Genomic DNA, 17,599 nt, shown 5'->3' on the forward strand with positions numbered 1-17,599 from the left:
TGGAGCTCTATGCCTGGGTTGACCCTGCCATCCATAGATATGACACTTACCCATAGCCCACCATGCCCCTGGAAAAGCAGGTTTCAATCGCCATCTAGAAGCTTGCCACCCCCAACAGCTATCAGTTGGCAGGCAACCAGTTTGGCATAGGGAAGTCCACCTTTGGGACCCTCGAAGGCTGTAGTCTCTGTGGTGGGGGAGATTACCAGAAAAGGGGGACCCTCAGGAAAGGGGTTGTGTGTGAAGGGGGGTAGGGGAAAAGTCCTGTCCAGGGTGGGGGTGCTGTCCCACCCTCATACAGCCCTGCTACTGTTGGGGTGTCCCCAAGCGGGGGTGTGTGGCTCTGGGAGGGCTTGAGTGGGGGGAGGAGTGAGCAGCTCTCAAGGGCTCAGGCACTCCCTCATTCCATCTTGTGTATAGCTTTCCATGGGGCCTGCTCACACACCTGCAGCTCGCAGTGCCTGTGTGGTATGTGTGGCACTCCTCTGTGTACCAAGAATCAGGCCAGCACCCTTGTAGCTATCCAAGAGGTGCTTGCACCCTGCCCTATTTTGCTAAGTACATTAATGGGCTGCAGTCTTCCCCTAAAGCATGGGGTATAATTTGCTCCTGGAGACCTGGTGGATTGTTAGTCTAACAGAGTGAATTATAAATTGGTATGTGCAGCTGCTTTAGTATGTTAAAATATGGTTCTTGGACACACAGCAAAAACTCCAGGATACAAACATCGAATATCCTATTCTCTTTAAAAAAATAAAAATTCTGGCTGCAGTACCTAATACCATAGTAACTTTAGAGGGATACTGAAGTTCAGTTTATTTTGTACATATTTTACTGGTACAAGTATGACAATGGAATAGAAAAATGACAATATATTAGTAAAGAGTTATCCCAAAAAGCTGAAAACTGGTCAATAAATACTTTAAAAACATACCAGATGTTGCTGTAGAAATGTTATATACTTATGTTAAATATCTCATACATTTGCACTGAAAGATTTTTGGTGTTTTCTATGCAAGTTATAACTTGTCTAACATCTATGCTATGCAACATTCATTCTTTACTAAGAAACAAATGATAGCTAAACTCCACTTTATCAGAAGTAAAAAGTCTGAAAAAAATTCCAACCTCAACTGTTTTTATAAATAACTTGATTAAAATGCAGTCACCATTAAAAATGTAATTTACTTAAATTCTTTATAAAAGAGGCAGTCTTTTAAAAGGAAGCTGATACTGTAAACCCAGAATGGGTTGCTTGTGCTTCAGCATATAGTTCTTTAAATTATTTTTAAAACTACATTCATGGCAAAAAAGTAAATATAGTCAACAATTAGAGAATGAGACACTGAATATGGATTTGGATGGTGGTTTAACATGCTTTAAATTCTGTCCAAGAACACTCTTAACATTTAGCAACATCTCAAGACCATCATCTAATCTAATAACCATTTAAAATAGAGTTCTAATCATACTTCGTTATTTGCATACTCAAAACGCGTCACAGCTATCTTCTAATTAGATCTCACAACCTTGTGATGTAAGTTTTATTCCCATTTTACAGTTGGTGAAATGGAAGCAGAGGGAGTTAAGTGACTTGCTCAAGTCCAGACCATGCCCTCCCCTCCTCCCATCTCTGGGTTTTATCCTACTTTTACTACTAACATTCTAGGGGATGTATGGAAACAGAGGGTATCACTTCCATCAGTCCTAGTAGTCATTATTCATGTTAGATCATTTTGAAAGTTACAGCACAGAGGTTACTGTAAAAATCAACTTTAGATCCACTTCAATGCACCATGTTGGGTCACAAAGTTCTAGCATTTTGCACCTTTTTCACACAAGCCCACTCTTCTCAAAAATTATTAAAGATAGAAGACCAAATCCTGCTCACTAGTACAGGTGCAGCCACCATTAAACTCAGTAAGAGGAGCAGTTATAGAAATTGATCCATAATATCTATTTCTGAGAACATCTAGAATACCAATAATAGTCCAGTATATACCGGCATTGTACACAATAACATCAAAATTGAAATATACCACTAACGTGGAAAGGTAGCAGCATGTAAGGAGAACAGATATTTCATTTTAATCCAACATTGACAATGTTCCTATCTGGACAATGTCCCATAATCCATCTGAGAACACCAGAAGTTACATTTCTACCAGATGAAGGCTTCATCTGGGAAGATGAAGGCAAAACTATAATGTTTTATGCTAATTACCTAAAGCTACAACATTCAGCCCATATTAAGATTTTCACATGAAATGTCAGGGCACATAAGTGATTTTACCCATCCTAGTCCTTTTTCTGCATTTTCTACCTTGTTCCCTACAGCCCTCACTCCACTTTGGTTTTTATCTTCTCCCCACAGGCTTACTCGAATTCCTTCCTCATGTCTTGCTGTCTTCTCAGAACAGTGCTTAAATTTGCCCCAGCTGTTGGATTGCAGACACATCTCTACCAATCTGATTTGCAAGTGAAGAGACAGATATATAAATTCTGTTTCTTGTACCAAAAATGATAATGGATGCACAATTCGAGCCCTCCTAAAAGTGTCCATAAAGCTCCCTCCTTCATAGTTGTTCCAGTATTCCTCAGTGCTTTAACTTGGCTTGTTTACACAGCTAGTGAGTCTCCAAGAATATGCCAAATTCACCTGACATGGAGAGGGAACTCAGACAGTAAAATTCCTCTCTCCCACTTCATCTGAGCTGCAAAACAGAGCCCAATAGTTAAATTTCTAAAGTACGGAGTAGCCGCAGTTGGGGCTGCATTTTCGTAAGACCTCAGCTCCCAGTTAGGCTTCTTAGATTGTGAACTCTTTGGGGCATGTAAAGGCTTTATGTTTTGTGTTTGTATAATACCTAGTGCAGTGGAGGTCCTGCTCCATAAGTAAGGCCCTAAGCTCTATGGGAATACACATACTAATAAATGAAGTGTTCAGATTTCCAGAAGTGGTCAGCACCTCACAATTCTGTTTGAGGGCTACAGTACATGGTGTACTTTTGAAGAGTTCATTTTCAATTTGAAATAATGCTTCTCCACATACATCCTCTTCTCTTTCTTTGGAGAATGCTGCATGTTAGCAGAAAGCCTTCAAGTGCAGCTTTCCAAAGTTCCAAGCCATGTGGTGCTAAGCCAGAAAAAAACAAATCCTCTACAGGCACCAGAAGAGTGAAAGTTTCAGAGCCCCTGACACTGCCCTTCAGTAGTGAACCCAACTGATACGCTGCTCTTGGAGGTTAGTAGTGTGAAACCCCCATAACCACCATACCCTGGTAGGTAATAAAGCAGTGTTTCTGTTGAGATCTAATGGGGAGTTGGAGATGCTTATCACAAATCAGGATCTGGCCCAAACCAAAGAGCAGGTGCACAGGGGACACTAATGACATGACTGGGAGTTGTGAGTACTCTCTACAGCTATGCAAGCAGGCCAGAACTGTAAGGCATCTTCGTCCAGATTTTCCAATAAGCAGGAGCTCTGAAATCCGCTGGATGTTTTTATTACCTGGATCAGATTTTTCTCCCTCAGTTTGCAAAAGTAAGGTGCTGCTGGGATCAGGATTCAGCTCTTCACATTTAGTGCTGAAATTATTCCCTTTCAAATGTATAAGAAATGCACATAGACACCCTTATGATGGGGAGTCCTATTGATGTTTGTGATAGTGACTGGAACCCAAAAAGCTTGCCTTGGTTCCACATGGCCTATAGGGTAAGTAAAATTGTGGGCAGGCCCCTTCGGTTGGTGGGGGGGGTTGTGAAATTTTGAAAAAGGGATGCAGCATGACTGGTTGTTGGGTCTCAGGCTTATCTATCTCATTAAAAATGAACTATGATTTTGTTTTTCTGTGCGAGTATTTACATTTATATACCAAATAATAAATAAAGATTTTTACATTCTACATACTTACCTTACACATGCCGAAAGGGTTTTTTTTCATATGAATATAAGTGAAATTTCTGTCTGGATTACATTAGACAGGTTGAGGGAGGTGGGTGTCTGCTAATTGCAGGGATGAAAAGTGGGGCCCAATGTAAAAAGTCTGCTTACCCCATGTAAAAATGCCAATTTTGAGATATAAGCCACTCCCAAAATATATTGGCCAGAGTCAAAATACTGGTTTAACTATGTATGTCTGGTTCACACCATCAAACTGGACTTACGGGTCCCCTAAATACAGTTTCAAAAAAGTAAAGGCTGGTGCTTTGGCAATTGAGTAGCTATTATTGTGCAGTCAAAATATATGAAAAACATCAATAGCTGGACAAATGGCAATTCACTGTTCTGTGAAATTGGCCAACAGTCACCAAGAGAAAGTGTTTTTATAATTAAAACAGTCCTATCCTCCAGGTATTTTATAATTCCTCTAGGTCAGTTAAATCCACAACAACTTTCAAGAACAGAGTGTCATCTTTGACATACATGTTCTTTGCATTTTCCAGCACAGCATGTGCCACAAATTTTGGACACCCAGTGGCAATATTCATTTCTCCATCTGGCCTTTTGAAACTGCTGCTCTGAGGGTCAGCTTTGAAGACTTCAACAATGTGGTTTCTTTTCCCACTCTGATCCAGAAGCATAAGTGTCACTTTTTGCTTGAAAGGCCATGGTAACAATGAGTCAAACTCCCCTCTCATCACTACGAAGTAGAGGGAGACATGTGTCCCTTTTCCTGAGCCATCCCCATTTAGATATGCTCTGGCACATAACCTGTACCCACAGCGGCTGGTGTAAAAAGGCTGGCTGAAAATAGAGACAGTGCGGCCTTCCATGGCTTCTTTTTTCTTTATCTTGTAGTCCATGATTTTCCAGATTAGTTTTCCATTGTAACATGTACCCTCCAAAAGCTTAAACCGCTCTTCATTTTTATTGAGCTGTGCTTTGTGAATACTGATGTGGACATCATGTTTGTTGGACTGGCCTTCCAAAACAACTGGGGAAGGAAGACACATGAAACATCCAGTTAGGGAAAACTGTCATTGAAACAAAGTAAATTGTAGACCAGGGGACAGAGTCCAGAGATTAGGAATAACTGAGGAATCACAGGAACTACACAATGACAATTAACTTTGTGACACTGGCCATTTCAGTTGCTCTGCTGCCATTAACGTACTTTGAGTCAAAAGAATTCTCATAATTCCACCACAGAAGACCCTCCTTTGAAGACTGCAGATACACATGCATCCTAGAGATGCAAAGTTTGGATGTGGATCCCAACTTCCCTCAAGTTTGGATATGTTTATTTATATGACAGTCTGGTTCAGATCTTTTGGATACCCACATCTGCGTTCTACAGGTGGAGCATCTCTCATCTGGCACCTTCAGGACGTGACCTGTACCCAACGAGAGAATTTGCCAGACCATGGGAGGTCAATACCATCTATCAGCATTACCAACACTTCCACTGCTTAGTGGGCTCTTAAAAGATATTTAGGGATAAAATTACAGCTAAATAGCATCACAGAATACTGAGAGCCAGGACTGTAAACAAACTTTATGGGACCATAGGAAATGACCACACCCCAAGATAAGTTGTTATCCAGCTAACTAAAATGATGCGGGATTACAAATTATGCCAGATGAGAATGCTGGATTAGAGAGGTTCAAACCTGTAGTTGTTTATTCAGAAAGCATATTTTTGTAATTAGAATAAATCATGCGTTTTAGCAACTTTTTGTAATTCCTTCAGGTCAGTTAAATTCACAAACTTTCAGGAAGGGAGCGTCATCTTTACTATGGGGCCTAATTCTGAGCTCACAGCTGAGAGTGAGAAGTTAACACCACAGAAGTGAAAGAAGAACCAAGCCCCATGTGTCCTACCATAGCAGAACATTAGAGGCTGTGCTACAAAAGCAGTGTACATAGAACCATGTTCTGCACAAATTTTCTGAGCCTGACGTAACGATGCAGTCCACTAGAATTTAAGGGAATAACGGGATAACAGATGGCAGCATAAGCACCATGGAAGTTACCAAAAAGTATAACGTTCCAGTAGTGTATTTCCCCTAAGACTCTCAGACAAATATTTTAAACTTCAGAATCTTATAACAATTTCAGCGTAAGATTATTATACTTTCTGGTGACTGCTAAGACAGTTGCAGACATTGTCATCCAAAGGGCTACATACAAAAAAACAATGAAAAGTTATGGTCAGTAGAAGACTGGACAGAGGGTGCAACTGAATGCAAGTTACTGCAAAGATGTGCCTGTCATCCACATCAAATATCAAGGATATGTATTACAGAAACACCACAACAGTTTGATTTAACCTTTTGCTTATGCTGATGTTCATCTTCAAGCTAATGTGTGCAAACAAGGTGATAGTGAAGGTGATCCAAACTGATTTAAAAAAAAAAAAAAATCACAGCCTTTAGTAACATCAGCTTTTACTTAAAAAAACAAAAAACAAAAAACAAAAAAACCAAGTATACCTAAACGCTGATCATATGTCTCCATAAAGGCAATCTTCTGCTTTACATTTTCAATAGTCTCCAACAATGGCCTCAGATCAAATTTACTTTGCTGCTGGTTTGCCATTTGTATTAGTTGCCTCACTTGTGTTTCCAGCCAAGCAGATTTATCAATATGACTGGCAAGAGTCTTCAGGTTTAATGCAAGAGGAGGGGAATGAACACACATCAATATAATTAATAATTTCATTTTAAATTAAAAATGTCTTTGTACAATACAAATAATACACATTACATTCAAGAATATTCTTGTTTGCCTTTGGAATCTTTCAAATATTTCCTCATGATTAACTCAGCATTCTTTCATTAAGAATCAAGTTCTAATTAATTACCATTCACCATTTATTGCCTCAACTGATTTGATTACTCAAATTTACACCAACATAACTAAGATTGAATCTGGCCCTATGAGTCCTAGTCAGCACTCCTTCCTTACTCTAGCCAAAGTCCCAGAGAATCCCCATATTAATTTTTATGGGAAGGCCCTATGTACTATATTTTTAAAAACAATAGTGGCTTAAATCCATAGATGGGGTACAATGCATTCCAAAGATCAATGCAAATTCATGCAATAAAAGGTCTTTGAGACCCAGTGCTTGTTATTTTCCTAGAACTAATGACAACTATTGCTGGATAATGGTATTCCAGGCCATAAAAAAAGCAATTTGCCAGAAAGATAAATGTCTCACCTGGGTGCTTACCATCAAATTGCTGTTTTTACCAAGCAGCTGTGCAAACTGTCTGAATTCCTTTTCACATTTTTTAACTGTGTCTGCTAGCTGTTGGATTTTAATCTCTTTGAATTCCAAACTCTTATATAGGTCAGTTATCTAAACAATGGAAAATGAAGAGTGAAAACTCAAGCTTAAGTATACAGGAAGCAGATTAAAATGTATGGAAGGTATATAGGTACAAATGGAAGGGTTTATTGATGTGACTGCATTAACGTGCCTAGAGGTAACTATTTCCATGTTTAAAAATGTTGACCTGGAATCGCTGAATAGGGTAGTAATGAGGATGGAATCCCTGCCTTCGTGTCTAAAAGAACCAGATTATTTTTAGTTCGGATCCTGTAGGGAACTCAGGCCAATAAATGCTGGCTAGCCACTAGAGGGGGCTAGAAAGGCAGGGCGTGTTAGAATGGATTAAAAATGTACTGCTCTAATATTATTGGTGTCCAGTCAGAGTGGCAGAGGAATTGAGGTAACTGTTGGCTCCAAATATGGCAATAATATGGTACAATGTAGAATCCTGAATCATTTACTGGTTTTGCTCCTTTCTTGTCAAATAAAATGCAGACAGTGGTCTGAATTCATTCCAAGGTTTATATTGCCTTCCATTGATGTAAGCTCCAGGTGCTGGTTCCCAAACAATGGAATATCTCTTGGGGGTAAACAGCAGCTGGTCATTGTGAATTCCAAGGAGGTAGCCTGCAACTTTCATTACACTGGTAGGGGGCAGTACTGCCCATAAATATGGCCTGAAGATCAACAGGGCACCTTGCCAATGCATATTTTCAACCTTCCTCCCACTCCTTACTGGAGAGTCTACTATGGAGCCCCCAGACAAAATATAAGATGCTATCTCCACAGCTCTTCCCCCACAAAGGGAGAGTGTGGGGTGCAAATCAGCAAGGACAGCTGTGGCAGTGAATGCAAAAGAGTCAGTGCAGAGGGGGGTTAATCAGGCTTACTGATTTCACTGATAAGGGTTTCTGACTGGGTTGTAAAATGTGGGGTGAAAAGATTAATATTCTTTAAAAATGGAGGCTGGGCCAATTCCAACACATGTACAACCTGAACTCCTCCTTTTACTAGTTAAAAACTGTTCAAGTGTTCATTGCATATGAATTACCTGTTCTTCCAATTGGGAATTCTTATCTAAAATTTGTAGCATGTGTTCCCTCAGAGCAGCATTCTCATGTTCTGCAAGCTTTCCTCTTTTAATCTGTGGATGAAGTTGAAAAATAAAGTACAACCCCAACCAAGAAAAAGATAAACAGAATTGTTAAATAGGAAGGCCTATTGGGACAAATGGTTAAATGTTTCTTTGCATGCTTCAAAAAGAGATGAACAACTGCCATGTGATAATTTGATATCTTAAATCACATTTAAAGAAACAGGACAGAAAAATAGCTATTTAGGCTACCACGGTTTAGTGCTTTTGCAGGCAAATCACAATCACAGTACAAATAGAAGTCTAGATTACAGTACCTTTACAGGACAGCCATATTGTTTATAGGGACAATCTACTTCTGCCTCAGGGCACACAGAGAAGTGCTTATCGATCTGCAAGTATTAACAAAATAAACCGGTAGTGATAAAATTATTAAATACAATCATTGACTCTAAACTCCTGTGTAAGGGGTGAAAAAGAAGAAAGTGGTATTAAGATATTACTGCACTCATTAGGCCTCAGCTGGAGTACTGTGTCCAGTTCTGGGCATCGCAGTTCAAGAAAGATGTGAAAAAATTAGACAGGGTCCAGAAAAAAGTGACAAGAATGATTAAAGGTCTTGAGAATGTGACCTATTAAGAAAGACTGAAAGAATTGGGCTTGTTTAGCTTGAAAAAGAGAAGATTGAGGGGAGACATGATAGTGGTTTTCAGGTATCTAAAAGGGCATCATAAGGAAGAGGGAGAAAACTTGTTCTTTTTGGCCTCCAAGGATAGAACAAGAGGCAATGGACTTAAACTGCAGCAAGGGAGGTTTAGGTTGGACATTAGGAAAAAGTTCCTAACTGTCAGGGTGGGCAAACAATGGAATACATTGCTAAGGGAGGTTGTGGAATCTCCATCGCTGGAGATATTTAAGAACAGGTTAGATAGATGTCTATCTGGGATGGTTTAGACAGTACTTGGCCCTGCCATTGGGGCAGGGGCTGGACTCGATGGCCTCTGAAGATCCCTTCCAGTCCTAGTATTATATAATTCTATGATATTATTGGTCACATCCCATGGAAGCTGATTAATCAGCGTCAACAAACAAAACAAATGGTTTACAATAATACAACGTGAAAAAGTTCTGCAAAGCCTGGCACATTCTATGATATACTTTGGTATGGTAATGTACCAATTTTAGGAACCAACCAAAAGTAGCATCTGGAGGAATGAAACAAATTCATATTATGAAATGTGGACCAGTAACCCTATGATGCAAGTTCTAGTTTTCACAAAACTATGTAATTTGCCAATTTACAACAGATGATGAAACAAATAATACCTCCTTTTTCAGAATTATCTGAGAACAGTTGTGGAAACAAGACACAGGATAATCAGGACAATCATTCTTCTCATGGTTCTGAAAAAAAAAAGATTGATCAGGAGTTGCTTATACATCAGACATGTTACTCATAAATAACTCAATTTTTAAAAGATTGTACAGTGCATGCAAAGTAAGAATAGGCAAGATATATATTCTTCACAGAAGCACATACTTACCATCAACACACCATTGCTGGCACTTAAAATAATTACATACATACACACATATACATACACCTGGACAAATGGCATGGTTACAAGAAAATCAGTCATTCAATCGCCTTATTTCAACCCTCAGACTCATTCAGAGGGTGCTTGGGCTCCCCAAAGGGAACACTGCCAGGATTTTTTAGTAGGAGCAACAACATACTCTTCACTAGCTTTGATATCAAAAATTACTAAATCATTTTTGCTGAAATAGTTACAATCCAGATTTAGACATCTGTGGTCAAATTTTTCCTTTCTGTAATTTCCAGACTGAGGGGACAAATTTGGCCCATTGGCTTCAGCACATGTAGAAAAAAATTACTAATTTGTCAACAAGAATATGTGTAAATGCTTTTAAAAAATATTTTTAAAGGGAACAAACGAAAGCGGAAGTGAATCCAAGTTTATACCTTCAGTTATCAATAATGTTACAAGATACATGTATTATATATCCTGCAGACACTTAAATGAATTTGGTTTCATAAGCATAAAACCTCATAGCAACTTTGGAACATTTTTTCCACAGTATTTTAAAAAGCTGAACTTATACAATGGGTACTTGGAAAATCCTTCATAATCTTACCTTTAAATTAATCAAAACCACGTATTTGTTACAGTACTGGCACATTTCTTCTCGAAATTTACAGTGCAAAATTAAGTGATCTTTTAAATCTTTCCGAAGAATTTGATCATGACATCCATCATTAGTGCACTGAACACTTTCAAACAAGCACTGCTGAAGGTGATCCTGTACCATGCAACAAAACAGCATATTGTAAAAGTTACATGAGTACAGAATATACTTAGTATGCTAGAATTGTGCCCTCACTTAAAATACCAAAACGCTATATCTACACTACAGAGATCTTTTGAAAGAAGCCCTTCCAGAAGATCCCTTCCAAAAGAACTTCTTTCAAAAGAGTGTGTCCACACACAAAAAGGCAGATCAAAAGAGCAATCTTATCTTTCGAAAGGGAACATCCACACAGCCTCCACTATTTCAAAAGAATAGGCCAAGGATCAAAAAATCAGACCCTACGAGGACTGCTCTTTCAAAAAATAGGGCCTGTGGAGTATCTACACATACTTTCTTTCGAAAGAACCTTTCGAAAAGGGACGCTCTTCCTGCAATGGAAAAGGAAGAGCGATTTTGAAAGGAGTGCCGCAGTCTCTCAGTTCACTTTCGAAAGAACGCTTTTTTGTGTGGACACTCCCCGGGATCTTTCAAAAGAGCCCCCTTCTTTCGAAAATCTTTTGAAAGAACTTGCTAGTGCAGACACAGCCAAAGTGTCTGCTAGAGTTATTAATATACTAAATAGGTTGGTTTGAAGAAAACAAAAATCAACACTTTCCCAGTAATGGTTCCTGTAATTGTAGTCAGAGAAAGGTTGGAGATTCAGAGCAAGTATTTGCACTGGATTTCTACTCTTTGTTCAGTTAGTATCTCAAACAAACCAAGTTGAATCGATTTATGTCAACAAGCAACAGCAACATTTGTCTAGGTTCTTAGAGATTATCCATCACCATGCAAACTACATCCTTGGCCATTTCTACACAGGCCACTTCCTTAGTTTCTACACAGGCCCTTCCTTCCTAAAAATTTTCAGGAAGAAGGGGCCTCCAGCAGGTGAACTTCCTTCTGGACGCCCTCCCCGGGGCCACACTTCTACATGGCATTTTGAAGTCCAGAAGAACGGTCTTCTGGACTCCAAATCATGTGATGTTATGCTAATGAGGAGCAGGGAATTTGCATCTTTCACTCCCTGTATTAGAAACGGCCCTTGAATGTCCTTTCCTCTCATTTGCTACAGAATTTTTTTGAACAAAATTACTGTTTTTTCTCTTTCATAGAAGCAAAGAAAACCTTCTGAATGTAACCAAATGTAGTATTCTTACGGGGTCAGCTGAAAGACAGATATTGGCACAAAAACAAGGGATCTGTGTTAACAGGAGTCCTGATAAGCCAATTACTTAAAATATAACTCATATGGACTTAACAACTGCACTTGGTTCAGCTTAGTATTTAAGTTTCATGTTTACATATAGACTGCTTTTTTGTGCTGGCATTTGCCAGTACCGAGTACCAGGACTTCTGCATCCCCAGACATGGGACTGGCTGGGGTGGAGTGGGAACCCAGCTGAATACCGGCGCCTCTGTCTGTACAAACAAGGCACTGCATATATTAGTATAACAAACAGGTCAAATCAAGAAGTATGTACTTCTGCCAAAGTCCAGTTACAATAATCTCAATGATGTAATAATGCTGAAAACAAATGACAATATCTTAAAGGGGAAGGATCAAATTAATTTACGACAAGTCAAAGTTTTGATTGACTAATGACTTCAGAATTTTGACCAACATAAATACAGATACTTTAATACTAACCTGGTATCGTCCCAGAATTATTTTTGAATTGCATTCAGGAGCATTTTTGCAAAATACTTGCAAGTTGAGAACTTCTCTTTTACAGCAATTGTCTTTGAACACCTGCAACGGAAGCAGCCTACATTCACAAAATACACCAGCTGGCATCATCCAGAACACAAAGGACAGCAACCTACCACATTTAACCTTTTCAATGAGAGACATCCACTCCAGCTGCTAGTGTGGGTCCAGACAATGTCAAGCTGAAAACATATACTGAGAATAGCCGTAAAAGGAAATCACTGACAATACCAGGAGACTAAAAACAACAGTGGAATGCTTTGAAGCATGAAATAAAAACAGGCTGATTTTATGGATTATGCATTGAGCTACCTATTGCAGCTCTGGAAACCCAGCATTGAAGCTAACCTTGATCTTTCATTCTAGGACCTGCATTGGCCTGAAGCTGTTGTAGAGGTGATGCATTTAGCTTTTGGGAAGAGGGGTACAGTGCATGGCTCCTTAAGTGTCTTCCACTTGTTGGATGAGAGCCAAATTAAGCTCTCAGAGCAGACTGTCAGCCTTCTTTTTGCGATCTTCAAATGAGAAGCACGAAAATAAGCACAACGTATTACTATTATATTAATGATCCAAAATCGTCTTTTGTGTTACTGTTGCCACCACACCTTGTGCATACAGTAAAAGGGGATGGGGTTAATCCAGTGAATAAAATTGTGGGTGAAATACCTACAATATCCCTGGCATGCAGAATGACGGGCACGTTCTAATACCCTAGTTCCTTGCTAGGTGGAAGATTTGAAATCCGCTAGGAACACACAATGGCAGAAACACATGGGTTGATGAAACGCTCGTGCTCAAATTCTGGGTCTCAGCACTGTAAACAGGGACAAATAAATATATTCCAAAGAGGATGTGGCTTAAAAATCAGCCATTGTGTATGCTTTCCCCCTGCCCCCAAAATAATACCAAAAAATGAAGTCTGCGGTTACTGAGTTACACTGAAATAGACAAGGAGCCAGATTATGTTGAAATTAAAACACAGTTAAATGACAAGAATAGGATGAGATATTAAAAGGATAAGAAGCTCATTCTCTTCTCTAAATACATTATAAAGCCAGACACACCTGATGAGTCCACGAAATCTGTGAGTATAGGCCACATATATACAGTTTAAGGCAGGACTCCCAATACAGAGTACTAAATGGCTTTATTTTGGGGGGGCGGGGGGAAATCAGTGAAGCATGAGGTAAAAGCTTCAGCTATAAAGGCAATACTATCTTACTTCGGCAACAAAGCAACACCAAATTAAGAGCTTCCTTCCACATTGTTTCCAGAGCTGCAGGTGACAGTGCCCTGAGTCTTACAGGGTCAGAGCTGCATTTGGTCCCCACTTTATCTGTTGATTCTGCTGGAGGCCTTTCCCCCCCCCCGAAACAGACTAGCTGTCAAAGCAACCATAACAAGTAGAATTATTCCTTGTCTTACCTCATGCACTTTTATTGTTTCTTTGTCTACAGGACAGGTGGGTACTGCATTCATTTCTCTGAATTTAAGACAAAAAGGGAGAAAAATATTAATTCATAGAAGGTTTAATTCTGTCTACATAGGACTGGCCATCCAGATTCAGACTAGTGGTTTATCAACTTCTCCTTATCTCACCAGCCAACACCTGGTGGTTCAGGGGAAAAAATGGAAAATGCCTCATAATGTACCTTGTTAATTTTCAGTACTGCATATGGAGATTAAATAATGCCGGAATAGCACTTTGAAAATGTATTATGCTAAGAATTATAAAGTCAAGTTCTACCCCCAGATTAACTGGGAACTGGATTTAATATGAGCAAAATTTATACTGTTTTTAATTGACAGGATTTTATTACCCCATGACTATTCATTGCTGGCAAACAATGTTGTATCTGGGAAAAATCTCACAGTGTAGGTGAAAGATTTATTCTCTTGGTCAATTCCGATTTCAATATACCCCCGCTGTGCAATTAGATCTGTGTGGGTGAACCCCTTTTACCTGTGCTTAGTCCCCATGAAGTTACTAGACACTTTCCCTTTACCGAGATGATTGCAGAATTGGACGGATTCTAATTTCATATCAGATTTATAATGGCATAACTCCATTAAACTCAATGGAGTCACAACAGTGTAGAGTGAAATCAGTGTAACCACCACTACAAACAACTGCTAACTTCCTGCCACTACAGGGAAGGCGGTGGATGTGATATCCCTGCACGTTAGCAAAGCTTTTGATATGCTCTCTCACTGCACTTTTGGCAGCAAGTTAAAGAAGTATGGTTTGGATCAATGGACTGTTAGATGGATAGAAACCTGGTTAGATCATTGGGCTCAATGGGTTGTGATCAATGGCTTGATGTCTGGTTGGCAATCTGTATCAAGCAGAGTCCCCCAAAGGTCGGTCCTGGGGCTGGTTTTGTTCAACATCTTCATTAATGACCTGGACAAGGGGATGGATCGCACCCTCAGTAAGGTCATGGATGACAGTAAGCTAGGGGGAGAGGTAGATATGCTGGAGGGTAAGGATAAGGTCCACAGTGACCTAGAAAAATTGGGAGAGTGGGCCAAGAGAAATCTGCTGAGGTTTAACAAGGGAAGTGCAGACTCCTGCACTTAGGACACAAGAATCCCAAACATTGCTACAGGTTGGGGACCTACTGGCTAAGCAGCATTTCTGCAGAAAAGAACCTGGGCATTACAATAGATGAGAAGCTGGATATGAGTCAACAATGTGCCCTTGTAGCAATAAGGCTAATGGCATATTGGGCTGCATTAGTAGGAACATTGCCTACAGATCTAGGGAATTGATTATTTCCTTTTATTTGACACTAGTGAGGGCACGTTTGGAATATTGTGTCCAATTCTGGGCCCCTCCAGTACAAAAAGAATGTGGACACATTTGAGAGAGTCCAGCAGAGGGCAACAAAAATTATTAGGGGGCTACAGCACATGACTTATGAGGAGAGGCTGAGGGATTTGGGCTTTTTAGTTTACAGAAGAGAAGAGGGAGGGGGGATTTGATAGCAGCCTTCAACAACCAGAAGGGGGGATTATAAAGAGGACAGAGATAGGCTGTTTTCAGAGGTGACAGATGACAGAACGAGGAGCAGCGGTCTCAAGTTGCAGTGGAAGAGGTCTAGGTTGCATATTAGGAAAAACTATTTCACCAAGAGGCTGGTGAAGCACTAGCCTAGGTTAGCTAGAGGTTCTTAAGTCCCAGCTTCAGAAAGCCCTGACTGGGATGATTTAACTGGGATTGGTTCTACTTTAAGTAGCAGGTTGGACTTGATGACCTTCTGAGGTTTCTTCCAACTCTATGATTCTATGAGCCGCAGGTAATGGCAGGCATCTAGATATTATGGTGACAGGCAGTTCTATGACTGTTCAACTACTCTGCTGCACATTCTCCCACCTGTCATATCATACAGCTTAAAATCTCAAAATTTTTTATCGGAAAATAAAGACATCAGACTCAAAACATGATTTATTTTCTTTGCGATTGCCAGAAAGATCTCATGTTCTTTACCACCAACAACCCGAAGGCCGTGCCTACACCAAACACAACTTCGAAATTTCAAAGATTACTAATGAGGCACTGAAATGCATATTCAGTGCCTCATTAGCATGCCATCAGCTGCGGCTCTTCAAAATTGCCATGTTTTGCTGCTGCACGGCTCATCTGGATGGCAGTCCTTTTCAAAAGGACCCCGCCAACTTCAAAATCCCCTTATTCCTATCAGCAGATAGGATCTTCGAGAAGTTTTGTTTCAGTGTAGACGTAGCGAAACTCTACTAAGGACCTTTTAAAAATAAATGCTGAAACACAAAACACGTATGTGCACCCTCCTTGATCCCCAAATAACAGATGATACAGTGAGACGCATGTATCTTTAGGCCAATGGCAGTAAGTGCCATTGCCACTTTGCTTTCAAACACAGCCGGCATGCTCAGTAGGTTCCAAGCAATTGACCAGAATAAGGCTCAGCTCAACCCTACTGTGTGGGTTTAACCGCTTCCAATGTTGTCTACTTCACGATTCATTCACACCCTGTCCCTTGATTCTCAAGTGTCTCCCATATAGCTGAGGTTTTATCTTCACACAAGAGTTAAACAAATTTAGTTAAAATTATAAGGAATCTGAGGTAAACTGTTGCACCCCTTTTTCTGTGTACACATTTCAGGTTCTAAATCGATTTAATTCCATCAATATAACTTTTATGTTTAGAGAGCACCTCAGAAGCAGTGTTTCCTCTATTTTTCATGTCCATGTGCCAAAGGACTTTTGTTGTGTGCACCAATATGGAGGTGATATATCACAGAGCAAAAGTCATTCTGCCTATGGAAAATGAGAGGCATGAGTGGCACCAAGGGTTTGTACTGCGCAAGGAGGCTCTGACTGGGGGTGTGTGTTCTGGGGTGGAGCCAGGGATGAGGGGTTCCGGGCACAGGCTGCCCCATGAAGAAAGGGCTACCCCCAACCCTCTCTCCACCACAGCAGCTTGGGCAAGATGAGAGGCATCTCTCCATGGATGCCATAGCTCCTGTGGGCACGTCCAGGGGAGGGGTGCCTGTTCCCCAGCCGGGGCAAGTCCAGGTTAGCCAGGGAAGGGGAACCTGCTCCCCAGCAGTGGCCACTCTAGAGCAGCTCTGGTTTGGGTGCTTTGGCTGGGTGAGAAGCCCCATCCCCTGGCCCCAGCGCAGAGCATCCAGGGCTGGGGATGGAGGATAAAAAGGAGGTACCCCTCCTAGGCCCCAGCACAGAGCTGCAGTGACTGGGGGAAAGGCACCCCTCCCCTCTGGCCCCAACATAGAAAGGGGTGGGGCACTTGTGTCCCAGCCACTGCAGCGCTGGGCTTGGACTGCCCAAGAGAAGCAGAGCTCTTTGTGACCACCGTGAACCCCTGCATGGGGCATGTTAGGCTGCTGCACAGCCACTTGGCTACACAGTATAAAGGGAACTTAGCTCAGAGGGGTAGCACACTGCCAGTCTCTGTGAGTGAGCAGAACCAACTTAAGCCTTCTCCTGAATATCAACATCTTCTACTAGACCACAATGTTTCTGTCTAATGTTGCCAACCAAGAGAGACTACATACTATTACATATGCACAGCACCTTCTCATATAATTTGTCTTGAGGTTTGGTATTAAGCCCAAGGTCATGGCAGTCAAGAGTCTAGGAGTCTTTCCGATGACCTCCACTGGCTTTGGATTAAGTCCTTAGTATTGTCATGGCATTTGCTGTTG

At 40.6% G+C, this 17,599-nt stretch overlaps 1 protein-coding gene across 2 annotated transcripts in view; it reads right to left on the minus strand.

The window, feature by feature from the left end:
* Nucleotides 1-799: 799 nt before the first annotated feature.
* The window catches only part of TRAF5 (TNF receptor associated factor 5), a 53,221-nt gene continuing 36,421 nt past the window's right edge, over nucleotides 800-17,599 (minus strand). The window contains exons 3-11 of one of the 2 annotated variants that reach the window (XM_074989574.1): nucleotides 13,817-13,874; nucleotides 12,332-12,433; nucleotides 10,528-10,692; nucleotides 9,697-9,774; nucleotides 8,688-8,762; nucleotides 8,329-8,421; nucleotides 7,176-7,304; nucleotides 6,436-6,604; nucleotides 800-4,937 (exon numbers count right to left, since the gene is read on the minus strand). In XM_074989574.1, coding sequence (XP_074845675.1) covers nucleotides 4,360-4,937; nucleotides 6,436-6,604; nucleotides 7,176-7,304; nucleotides 8,329-8,421; nucleotides 8,688-8,762; nucleotides 9,697-9,774; nucleotides 10,528-10,692; nucleotides 12,332-12,433; nucleotides 13,817-13,874 — 1,447 coding nt within the window. In that variant the 3' untranslated portion in view covers nucleotides 800-4,359. Of the gene's footprint in view, nucleotides 4,938-6,435; nucleotides 6,605-7,163; nucleotides 7,305-8,328; nucleotides 8,422-8,687; nucleotides 8,763-9,696; nucleotides 9,775-10,527; nucleotides 10,693-12,331; nucleotides 12,434-13,816; nucleotides 13,875-17,599 lie in introns of both variants that reach the window. The other variant, XM_074989573.1, reaches the window with a different exon arrangement.

Source organism: Carettochelys insculpta, chromosome 3 (assembly GCF_033958435.1).
Source record: "Carettochelys insculpta isolate YL-2023 chromosome 3, ASM3395843v1, whole genome shotgun sequence".
In the NCBI taxonomy this organism is placed as follows: Eukaryota; Metazoa; Chordata; order Testudines; family Carettochelyidae; genus Carettochelys; species Carettochelys insculpta.